Source organism: Lontra canadensis, unplaced genomic scaffold, assembly GCF_010015895.1.
Source record: "Lontra canadensis isolate GAN:19392208 unplaced genomic scaffold, GSC_riverotter_1.0 scaffold20, whole genome shotgun sequence".
Taxonomy (NCBI): Eukaryota; Metazoa; Chordata; class Mammalia; order Carnivora; family Mustelidae; genus Lontra; species Lontra canadensis.
In genome coordinates this window covers 19,909,997-19,922,494 of record NW_022631014.1, presented here as the reverse complement: position 1 = coordinate 19,922,494, position 12,498 = coordinate 19,909,997, and the positions used below count along the sequence as shown (strand labels likewise).

General features: G+C 44.4%; 1 protein-coding gene and 1 long non-coding RNA gene across 4 annotated transcripts in view; one reads left to right on the top strand and one right to left on the bottom strand.

Moving 5' to 3' along the window:
* TRANK1 (tetratricopeptide repeat and ankyrin repeat containing 1) overlaps positions 1-2,812 on the bottom strand; it is an 83,277-nt gene extending 80,465 nt beyond the window's left edge. For 2 of the 3 annotated variants that reach the window (XM_032861260.1, XM_032861259.1), the window contains exon 1: positions 2,642-2,812. In XM_032861260.1, the coding sequence (XP_032717151.1) occupies positions 2,642-2,772 (131 nt within the window). In that variant the 5' untranslated portion in view covers positions 2,773-2,812. The remainder of the gene's footprint in view (positions 1-2,641) is intronic. The other variant, XM_032861258.1, reaches the window with a different exon arrangement.
* LOC116869772 lies at positions 2,708-11,962 on the top strand. Its single transcript, XR_004383102.1, has 3 exons — positions 2,708-2,789; positions 11,670-11,844; positions 11,939-11,962. It is a non-coding gene; the product is annotated as an uncharacterized LOC116869772 (long non-coding RNA).
* The last annotated feature ends 536 nt before the right edge of the window (positions 11,963-12,498 follow it).

Below are 12,498 nucleotides of genomic sequence, written 5' to 3'. Positions count from 1 at the left end.
GGAGCTGCCCTCTCCCCAGGAAGTTATGACCCTGCTGTGGACTCAATTGTACCCCTCAATCCATATGTTGAAGCCCTGCCCGCCAGTGTGATGGTATTTGGAAACGGGGCCTTTGGGGAGGTAATTACGTTTAGCTGAGGTCATGAAGAGGGGCCCTTGTAATAATATTAGTGCCCTTATATGAAGAGACCCCAGAGAACCTCCTCTCTCCCTCTTTCTCTCTCTCTCTCTCTCTCCACCCTGTGAGGACACAGTGAGAAGGTAGCCATCTGCAAGCCAGGAAGAGAGCTCTCACCAGAAACTCAATTGGCCGGCACCTTGATTTCAGACTTACCAGCCTCCAGAACTTCGAGAAATAACTTCCTGTTGTTGACTCTGCCCAGTCAATGGCATTTTGTTATGGCAGCATAAGATGACTAATACAACTCCACTCCTTAGGACAACTCCTAAGGGCCAGACAGCCTACAATAGATGGCTGACTGACATAAGAAACAAAAGGTCAGCTCTCTTGCCCCAAAGTGGGACCAGTTATGCAGTACAGCTCATGTTCCAGAATGCCGCAGGGCATCAGGCTGAAGCTGCCCCCAGGTGACACACCATCCCTACCTGGAGCCTTCCCAGGCCCCATCCTGCTTCCCTCTGTCCCCTCCTCCTGAGAGCACTTGCACCTAAATCCCTATGTCATCTGTCAGGTGCAGGAAGGCAGACAGCAGCTGTGTCAGGAAGGTCATGAAAGACAATATACAAGGGTCCAGACAGAAGTCCCATTAGTGGCCCCACAGTGAGGGGTCGGTCCAGAGCCATAACCACTGCACAGCATATCCTCTTTAAGGAAGGCAGATGCTATTGGCGCCTGGGTGGCTCAATCGGTTAAATATCTGCCTTTGGCTCAGGTCATGATCCTGGGGTCCTGGAATCAAGCCCCATGTGGGGTTCTCTGCTCAGACAGGAATCTGTTTCTCCCTCCACCCCTCCCCACTTGTGCTCTTTCGCTCACTCTCTCAAATAAATAAATTCTTAAAAAAAAAAAAGAAAGAAAGAAAGAAAGTCAGATGCCTTGCACTCTAGGCCCAGCCTTGACACAGTTCTGATCTGAGCCAGGAGAGGCAGAATTACAGACCCAAACCAAGACACTCAACTCACATCAGCTAGAGTGTAGACACCAAGGTGATAGAAGGTAAGAAGTAGGAGTGATTCTGTGATTCCATTCAGTGGCATTTCCTAGCACAAGTTCAGGCTGCATGCCCCCCACAAATGACAACCGCTATTGCAGCTGTTCCCAAAGCATGGTGTGGGAACCTCTGGGGTTTCCTAAGACCATTTCAGGTGGTCTACAAGGTCAAAGACTTTCACCATAGTACAGGCTGAATCATGGTTCCTAAATATTATTACCTTTTATTGGCAAAAACAAAAACAAAAACCCTTTGCAGATGTGATCAATTTCTAGATCTTGGGGGGAGACTATCCTGGGTTAGGATTCAGTCACAAGGGTCCCTGTCAGAGCGAGACAGGGGGAGACATGATACAGAACAGGAGACCATGATACAACACAAAAGCGCACTGGAAGGATGCACTTTGAACATGAAGGAAGGTGCCACAAGCCAAGGCGTGCGGACAGCCACCCAAAGCAGAAAGAGGCAAGGAAATGGATTTTACTCTGCACAAGACCAGCCCTGCCAACACCTCACTTTTAGCTTTGCAAGACTCATTTCAGACTTTCAACCTCCAAAACTGTAAGATAATAGATATATACTATGTTAAGCCACTACATTGTAGTAATTGGGTACAGTGGTAACAATGAATAAAGACATTATGTGCCTTTTTCACACATTCTCTCGCATGTATTCCAGGAATCTTCCAGGGGCTACACGATGTGCGATATCCCAAAGAACTGAACGTGAAGCAGATAGGAGACGTCAGATGGCTTCTATTGAGAAAGAGCTCGGCAAAAAGGAAAAATGTGCCACTCTTCTCACAAAGCTTCTGGTTTTGGAAAACCTACTTATTTTTCATCAAAATACATGACTGAGTTTGACATGAAATGAGTTTCTTATTGAAATTTTAAGTAGGTGATTGAATACATATTTTAAACTTATCTCAGGTTTAAGTTCAAATCCAGGCTATACTGATAGCTTCAGCTTACATAAACAAAAGGTCTTAGGGGTCCCCCATAATTGTTAAGCATGTCATGGTACTAAAATGTTTGGGTACAGGTCGACTTGAAGCTGAAGGGCAGGGGAAGAGATGAGCCTGAGCTCCCCGGAGGTATGCACTGTCGGGGGGGAGGGGGGATGGCCCAGAGAACCAGGAAAACAAAATAAATGACAGAAGGGGAGGTTGGGGCCTTGAATCATCCCAGGAATGCTGATTCCCATCACCAGACAAAAGGCGAAGTTGTGCAACTGCCCCCTGTGTTTCACTTTCTATTTCCCCATTACTTAGTATTCTCTGAGCAGTTTCTGAGCTCCCAGTACGGAGCAGATACATAGGAAGTGGGAGGGGGAGGGGGAAGAAGAAAACAGAAACTAGGCGGTGTGATGAGGAACGGGAAGAAAACCTCAGTGACAGAGGGAGTTTCCATTTACTGAAAAAACACAAACAAAACCCAGAATCAAAGGTGGGGGTGAATCCCAGCACTTACCCCCACTGGTATAACTGTAGGAGGATCTGGATGGCTTCATCGTACTTTCTGATGGCCAGGGAGAAGTTGCCGTTCTTCAGGACCTGGTTGCCAGACTCTTTCAGCAGCTGGGCGTAAGCTGTGGGGTCCATCCTGCGAGGAGACGGAGGTAAGTCTCACTGCCTGGCCCGGCTTGGGGCCGTCTCCCTTCACAACTGCATTGCTAGGAGTCTGTGTGCTCTGGCCCCACCCACCTGCCGAGAGCACATCCTGACAACGCCCCTCACCACCAGGGGACCAGACAGGGCTTCTCATGAGACCATTTCTTCCTCAGTTCTTTTCTGACCTGGGAGCCAGAGCCGTCCTGTGGACTCTGTGTTAATGATCAGCCAGGCCCTGAGGGGAGAGGAGGCTGCCAAGCACGAGACAAGTCACACCTCGCAGGTAGCGTGCTCCCCAGAAGCGGCAGCCATCCCCCAAAAGGGCACTATTGCTCCTTTCTCATTTACCCATACAGCCAGGAGGAGACTTCGTCCCCGTGGTTCAGATGAGGAAACTGAGGCCCGCGGAGGGTAGTCACTCTGCCCAAGCATCTGTCTGCTAATGGCATTCCCCGGTTCTGACCACGCGTCCAAGTTTCTGCTCGTGACACCTGCACCACATCACCCACCAGTACCAAAACTCAGTGGGTGGTCCTTCCATTCTCTTGGGAAGGGGAAAAGAGAGGGGAAGGACAGTTCTAAAGACCTCCATATACGAGGGGCTAGGACACAAGGCTAGGACACAATCGCTGTCTCTCCTGTTCTCCTTCCTTCCTAAAACACTATAAAATAAGCCTCAGAGTATTTGTCCCTCAGATTGCTTCTTGCAGTTCATGACTTTTTGTCTTACTCTTTCTGTAGCCTCACAGACTAGCATATAACAGGCACTTAAATATTTGTGGCGTAACAGGGGTGCCTGGGTGGCTCAGTGGATTAAGCCTCTGCCTTCGGCTCAGGTCCATGATCCCAGGGTCCTGGGATGGAGCCCCACATCAGGCTCTCTGCTCAGCAGGGAGCCTGCTTCTCCCTCTCTATCTGCCTGTCTCTCTGCCTACTTCTGCCTACTTGTGATTTCTCTTTGTGTCAAATAAATAAATAAATAAATAAAATCTTTTAAAAAAAATATTTGTGGCGTAACAGATGTGAAGGCAGGACCCAGAAGGTTGACTGTTCCTGATTCTCTCTAGGATGGCCTGGGGAGTTGGAGACAAGTGCCCAGGGCCCTACCTGCCCATGGAGCCCAGGAGTGTTTGCTGGGCAAAAGTAGTAGAAAGGAGGGTATCTAGGGAAGCCTTGAGAAGCAGCACCAAGCAGAGAAAATCTGGACTCAGAAGAGATGCCCCTTGGGATCTCCTCCTCCCAGGGTGGGCAGTGGGGAAGGGGAGTCTGAAATATGAATGAGGACAATTCAGGGGTTTGCATAGGCCATATACCTGGGAGTGAGGGGTCCTACAATCTATAGGGGCGGTATTATTGACTTTAGGTAATGACTCTTTTTATTTTTATCACTTTAAATCTTGGTGAGGGGTTTTGGGACAGGAAAAGCAGATCCAACGAGATGTAAGTGGTGGCCTATTTTAAACCCATATGAACTTATCAAGGATGGGGTTTTGGAACGGCATTACGTCCCTCAGCCAGAACTGAATCTGAATGAGGCTCATGGTTCCTAAATAAGTCAGAGTATAAAATTCCACCTATACCTGCCATTAAATCACCTCTCAATTGCATGACTCGAATTTACATAAGATGACTGAGTTGAACATGAAAAAATGTTCAAGAGTTGATTGGCTACAGATAAAAATATGTTTCTCTTCTGAGTGTTGTCAGCTGTCTGTCCAGTTTTTTACACTGGCCATGACCAAACAATTAGGAAAAAGAAATCACCATTAACAACTAACAAAGATTAGTGTGCCTCTTTTGGGCTCCCTGCTCAGCGGGGAGCCTGCTTCTCCTTCTCCCTCTGCCACTTCCCCATCTTGTGTTCTCCTACTCTCTCCCTCCCTCTCTCTCTCAAATAAATTTATAAATAAAATCTTTTAAAAAATAATATGCCTCTTTTAATTTTTTTATGATGTAATCTCTATGCTCAAGGTAGAACTCGAACTCATGAGCCCAAGGTCAAGATTTGCATACTCTACCATCTGAAGCAGCCTAACACCCCAATATGCCTCTTTCAGGAATACTTTTCCACTGCAAGAAAAGGTTGAATTTGTCCTAAATGTGTAAGGCCCTAAACACAAAATCCACACAGAAATACAAGTAATTTCTAAGTATGTGGAGAGTGGATAAGCAGGGTCTGCCTCACTGGTGAGCAAAGAAATGAAGAATTACAACAGCAACGTATCACTGGAAAATACTTCCAAAAATGACCCCTAATTTTGGGGGCTGTTATATGCTGCTTACAGGGGAAATATACCACATCGTGGATAGATTTAGACTCCTGGATGTTTGCCACAGTGAAAAAGCAGAAATAACCCCAAATATCCTATAACTCATAATGGATTTGAATCAGTTATAGAATAGCCATGTGGTAGAACACCACAGAGCTATTTCAAAAATCATGTTGTAAAAGAATATTTAATGATTGGCTAAGTTAGTAAATGAAAAGTATATAATTAGGTGTATAATCCCAAATTGAAATTTTTTAAGGATTTTATTTATTTAGTTGAGAGAACATGAGAGAGAGAGAGCCCAAGCAGGGGCAGAGGGAGAGGGAAAAGCAGATTCCCCACTGAGCAGGGAGCCCAATGCAGGGCTTGATCCCAGGACCCCCAGATCATGACCTGAGCCAAAGGCAGACACTTAACCAACTGAACCACCCAAGCACCCCCCAAATTGAATTTTAAACACATATAATATATTGAAAATATGCCAAAATGTTAACTAACAGTCACACCATTGGGATTAGGCAGGTTTTTAATTTTCTTTCTTATGCTTTTCTGAATTTTCAGCTGTTCGACAATGGATGACATTAATAATCAGAACATAAATGTTATTAAAGTGAGGGCTTAATTGAAGATCTCAATTGAAGAACTCAATTGAAGAACTCTTTAAGAGCTTAACTGAAGAACTCAAACACAAAACATTTCCACTGTATTTACAAATACAATAAAAACTATCCAAGTCAGAATTTGGGGCTTTTTCATACTCCTCTAGACACCAAGAGTGAGTTCTTAATGTTAGGTGAGCAAACATCAAAGGCATTCCTTCACTTGTTTCTGCTTTTTCTTGGTAAAATCACGTCACAGGAAACAGGGGGATTGCCAACCACCCAGAAGGCTTTTTGTTTCTTAATAGGAATTATTGGCAGTCACATTCTCATTATAGGGAAGAATGCTTTACATCTCTTCCTTAGAACACAGAGGACTCAGTTGTCAAAACTTTTCTTTTTTTAACAACTGGTCCGTCTATTTATAAGATGAAATTGTTGAATACAAGTGGTAATGACAATGTGCTTGACAGGTACTGAGCACCTACTATGCGCTTTACGTCAATCATCCCACTCTCTTCTTACAAGAAAGCCCATGAAGTAGTCATGATTGTCCCTTCTTGACATACAGGAAAACTTGGGCTACTTGCCACAGAAGGCGGTGGCGCTAAAATTCAAACCCAGGTGGTATGACTTTAAACTATACCCTGGGAGCACTTGGGTGGCTCCATCTGTTATGCGTCTGCCTTCGGCTCAGGTCATGATCCCAGGTCCTGGGATGGAGCCCCGTATCGGGCTCTCAGGCTCCCTGCTCGGTGGGAAGCCTGCTTCTCCCTCTCCCAATTTCCCTGCTTGTGTTGCCTCTCGCGCATTCTCTGTCAAATAAATAAAATCTTTTAAAAAAATAAATAAATAAACAAACAAACTATACTCTGAAAGGCCAAGACAGAGGCTCACAGGTCAGCACCCAGTCAGTCCCCAAGGCATGTGATGATTTGGCCGGTACCCAGCACTCACTTCCAGTTTTGTCGGTGGTATGAAAGCTAAGAGTAGACATGGTTTTCCAGCTGTGTTGCTAGCTTTCAGTCACTTTCGCTGTGTCCCTATCAGAATTTGGGGTCTGGTTGGGGGGAGGCCTCATGCCCAAGGAAGTCAGAAGCAAGAAAAACACAAATGCACCCATTAGATTTCAAAACAAGAGACACAAACTGAGCAGACTCAGGTTGTTCAATTTCAGATTGTTGTGGCTTTTATTGCTTGTGTATAAACACATGAGATTCTGTAACTGACTTACAGGAAAAGAGCGAAACCTGCAAACAGGGGTGGGGTTGAGGCCACTAAAATGGACAAGGGAGGCTTCACCTTCATACATGATCTGAGTGCTACTCGAAATCTTCATAGAAAATTCACTTTCCTTGTTTTGAGGGGTTTTTTTCTCCTTTTTTATTAAAATCCTTTCAAAAGAACCCAAAAGCTGTCAATGATCTAAGATGAACTCTGGAATCCTGAGGATAGAGATAGTTCCAAACTGAGACCAGGGAGAACAGTTCTAAGAACTGACTCCTTCTTACTCCCCACAGGGGAGAAGGCAGCCACAGACGGTATGGGATAAAAATCCAAAGTCAGGAGGCACCTGGTGGCTCAGTTAAGCACTTGACTCTCGGTTTCAGCTTAGGTCTTGATCTCAGGGTTGTGAGTTCAAGCCCCATGTCAGGTTCTGTGCTGAGCAGGGAGCCTACTTAAAGAAAGAAAAGAAAAAAAAGAAAAGAAAAGAAAAGGAAGGAAAAGGAAGGAAAAGGAAAGGAAAGGAAAGGAAAGGAAAGGAAAGGGAAATCCAAAGTCAGAACTCATTCTGGGGTCTCCAAATTGTTTTCTTTGCCTTTCTTTCTTTTTTCCTGAGGGAATGGGTGTAAATGTGGGAGAAGCGTAGAGGTTTTCTTAAGAAACTCACATTTTTTCAAAAGACCTGTGGAAAAGTATGAAGTGTTGGGCCCAAGCTTTTCCTACCTGGGTGTTTTAAATAGAACAAGAAAGATCAGACCATCATGTTGCGTCCCCTCCCCCAATCTCAGCTGTCTCACCAGCCTGCCCTAACCCACCAAAGCCCAGCTCAGTGGCCTGCCATAAACCCTGGGTTGTACCAATCTAGCCAGTCCCCTTAATCTACCAACTTTAAATTATTCCACCTCAATTTATAGCCTCATTTACCCCCAACTACATGTACACCCAAGTCAAGATGGTGATCTGAAAACCAGTTGACTAGTCCAGCTCCAAACTGCCCTTGTAAAATTTATATCCTAAAAGCCATACTCCCAAAAAAAAGTAAACACCATAAGTAACTATCTTCCTAATATGTAGGGTCTCTTGATTGCTTTTAAATCTATGCCCCTTTTGATGAAATTTTCACTTACTCACTCAACATATTTCTGCCTCTCAAGAGGATCTAGAACTTTCAAAACACTCCAACTTTAATAGTGACAGAGAATTTACCCTGTGCTAGGCACTGTCCTGGGCATCGGGGGTTTGGCGGTGAAAGGACCACCACTATCCCACCCTCAAGAAGTATATTGTCTGTGAGGGAGATGAACATTAAATAAATAATCACACAAATATTATAGCTGATGGAATTTTCTTCTGGAGCAGAAAAAGTAGAGGGTATAAGAAAGCACGCAAAAGGAGCATATAACTTTAGAACGTGGGGGCAAACAGGTCTCTCTTGAAAGTGACATTTAAGCCAAGATCCAAAAAATGAGTAGTTGGCCCAGTGAAGAGTAGGGCAAGGGGAACGGTATATGCAAAGTCCCTGAGCTTCACAGTTCAAGAAGTGCCACGGGGTAGGGGACAGAAGTAAGACTGGGGAGGCGGTAATGGCTGCCAGGAGATGGACAACCTGGGACCATGAAGGCCATGCGAGGGCTTAGAATTCATCTTAAATGCAACTGGGAAAGCAGCACTGTCCATTACAACTTTCTATGATGACAGGAATCTTCTGCTCTGTACTATCCAATACAGTAGCCACTAGCCACGTGCGGCTATTACACCTTTGAAATGTAGCTGGTCCAACTGAAGAACTGAATTGTTTATTTAATTTTCACCAACTTTAATGAATATAGACACAGGTGACCCGTGGCTGCCATGCTGGACAGTACAGAGGTAGAGGGTTGTGAGCGGGGGATTAATAAAAACTAACTGCCTCATGCTGGCTGCAGGCAAGATGGAGAGAAACGGGCCACTGTAAGACACAGTCAGGAGGCAGACAGACTCCATGGGAGGAAATCACCGGGAACGTCAACACCAAAGTTTTAGTCAAATCTGACCTTGCATTACAGAAATAGAAGCTCTGGTTTCAAACATAAATACATGTAATGTTGAATTATCTTCTACACACACACAGCCTAGCCCCTGAGGAGAGCCATTCTGAGGACACCGAATCAGATGGTACCTGCTCTGTGAAGCACACAATTTAGGGAAATACACAAGAGCCTAAAGATGGGTCATCTGTGACAATCAGGGTTGTACCACGTAGAAATATATTCTGTAGTGGAAAAAAAGAAGTACCTAGAGAAAATTTTCTCTACCACTTTAAAATGTTTATATATGGGCATCTGAGTGGCTCAGTCAGTTAAGCATCTGCTTCGGCTCAGATTAGGATCCCAGAGTCCTGGGATCGAGCCTCGAGTCAGGTTCCCTGCTCAGTGGAGAGATTGCTTCTCCGTCTCCTTCTGCCACTCCCCCTGTTCGTGCTCTTTCTCTCCTTTTAATAAATAAATAAAATTTTAAAAAAATAAATAAAATGTTTTTATAAAACTTACTAATTTTTAAAGGATGATACTAATGTGATTACAGGCAGGCCAGCAGAACAAAACAGAATACCTGGAAACAAATATATTCTATGAAAAAATTCCACATGTGATAAAGATGACTTTTTAATGGATAGGAAAAGAATGAATCGGTTTGGTACAACAGGCTATATATCTGGAACGTAGTAGCCCAAACAGGAAACACACACACCCCTCGCAAAAATGTCTGTGCCCCAAAGCCCAGAACCTGTGAATGCAAAAGGGGCTCTGTAGATGTAATTAAGATTACAGGCCTTTGGATAAGGATATCATCCTGGATTCCCTGGGAGAGCACAGCCTGATCATATGAACACTGAAAAGCAGACAACCTTCTCTGGCTGGAGTCAAGAAGATGCTGGAAGAAGGCAAGAGAGATGCAGCAGAAAATGTGAAACTCGAGAACCTCCAGACTCATCACTGACTGCCTCGACGATGGAGAGGAGGCAATTTCAAGAGGAAGGCAGGTGGCCCTGGAACCTGAGAGAGGCCCCTGGGTGACAGTCAATGAGGGCCCAGGGCCCTCAACGCTACTGCTGCGGGGAGCTGGGTGCCGCCAGCAAGGTGAATGAGCCTAGAAGGCACTTCTTCGCAGATCCATCCAGGAAGAGCCCAGCCAGCCAACACCTTGACTTCAGCCTTGTGGAACCTGCCCAGTTAACCCAGACTTCTGACCTCCCAACTGTGACCCAATTCATTTATGTGGCCACCAAAACTGTGGTCATTTGTTATGGCAGCAACAGAAAACCAATACAGATTGTGTAATAAACAGCACAGCAACATACAGAAACTTAAAAATAGTATGATGAGCAAAAGAAGCCAGACTCCAAAGAATGTCTACTGTGTGGTTCCGCTTGGATGAAGTTCTAGAACTGGCAAATCTCAGAAAGCAGAACAGTGTTGCCTAGGGAGGGAAGGCTATTGACTGGAAAGGGGCACGATTGCACTTTTATGGAGAATGAGAATGTTCTATATTAAAGCACTGAACAGTACACGTAAAATCGGTGCCTTTGATTACTTGCAAATATCTCACTTTTTTAAAAACCATTGAGAGAAGGAAACCATAAAGACAGTGAGAGAAAATGTAGGTACAAATTTTAGACCATCTGCAACAGCTCTAGGAGGAAATTTGAGAATACTGAACCAAGTGACACATACATACAGCCTCTGACCCAGCAATTTCATTTCTGGAAACCAATCTTACAGACGGATTGCACACACCGGAAAGGGAAAATGTACAAGATTATTGACTTGCCAAGTTGTAATTATAAAAACTAGGACCAACATTAATGACCATTAGCAGGAGATTGGTTTCATAAATTGTAGCGTAGCCCCCACAACAAAGTCTTACAAAAGTGAGAAAGAAAAAAAAAAAAAGAATGAAGATGCTTTCTATGTACTGATCTGGGATAATCTCCAAAATATATTTGAAAAAAAAATGCAGAATAGCATGTATATCACCTTACCTTTTGTACAAGTTTAAAAAAAATAGAGGGAAAAGTTGAATAAGAATTTATATTCGCATTTGCCTACATGTGCATAAAGAAGTTCCAGAAGGAAAAAAAGTTCTGGAAGGATCCACCAGAAATAAAATTATTTACCTTTATTGGGAGATGGGGCAGAGGGCTGAGTAGGGAGACCTACTCTCTCCTTTCCATGGAAACCTTTTATATTTTTGGATTCTTGAATTTGATAAATTAAAAAAAGTTTTAATGCAATGAAAAACACTGTATGTAATCGTCACACTCAAGAAGGCCATTCTAATGATAGCAAAAGCAGAAACCATAGACAAGAATTCATTAAAAATTAAAAGCTCTCCGGCGCCTGGGTGGCTCAGTGGGTTAAAGCCTCTGCCTTCGGCTCAGGTCATGATCCCAGAATCCTGGGATCAAGCCCTGCATTGGGCTCTCTGTGCCGCAGGGAGCCTGCTTCCCTTCCTCTCTCTCCCTCTGTGCTTCTCTGCCTACTTGTGATCTCTGTCTATCAAATAAATAAATAAAATCTTTAAAAAAACATTAAAAGCTCTTGTACATCAAAAAGCCCCCAAAACACCCAGAGTCAGTGAGATGATGGGTGGAGAGTCACACATAGAGCCGATGACCAGGTAAAGTGGGGGTTGTCGTCTAGGGGAAAAAATGCACATACTTCCCCACTAGCTAGTTCACTAAATGGGTGTGTATTCTACAAACATGTTTCTTTCACGTACCTGAGGATATTAACTGCCTTTCCCTTTGTGAAAGCAGAACTACGATACAGATCCAAAAGTCTGATAAGTGGAGACTTTATACAAAGAAAGGTATGGCTGACTGCAGACCACGATACAGTTGTTAAAACCATGAAGCTGATCGAAGTAAGAGGAAACCATGTCAAGATGCGCAACAAATGTGGATAAAGCAACCTGGAGACCAATTTGTAGAGGTACTTGGGGAGCTTAAGGGGGTGGGTGGGTGGGTGGGTGTGGGAGTGTGTGTATGTGTGTACACACTTGACCTACTGAAAGAATTTCTGGAAGGCCTTAAGAAGCAAACAAGAGCGGGAGAGCAGGTCTCCCCATTCCCCAACAATGACAGAATGAACTTCTGTTGAGGTAAGTCACCCAGGACATGGTCATTTGTTCTTGCAGCCCTAGGAAATGAAGGTGACACCTCTCTGAATATGTTCAGAGAACCATATGCATAGAAAGGACTTAATAAAGTGAGGCCTTTATTATCAGAAAGACCTCACTTTATTAAGAACTAAAATTTCTGGAGCAAGGAAGCCAAGGCTCAAAGGTTCAGGGGCCTGACCACGGTCCCACTGTAGTGAGCACCAGAGCTGAAACCCAGGCTGACTTCCCAGCCTCCGCCTTGGCCTCACGGTCCACAGCACTGTTCATGGGCAGGAAAGCAGAAACCAAAAGCCAGGTCTTGCCCCTGGTCTGCGAAGGTTCTGGTTAATGGTACTGGCCGTGACGACCTCTGTAGGTAATTTGACTGTAATCCCTGCAACATTTACAGAACCTTTGCTTTGTTTACCCAGCAAAGAGAAAATATTTGGTCAAAAACACAGGCCTAGTATTGGCCTGTTTTGACA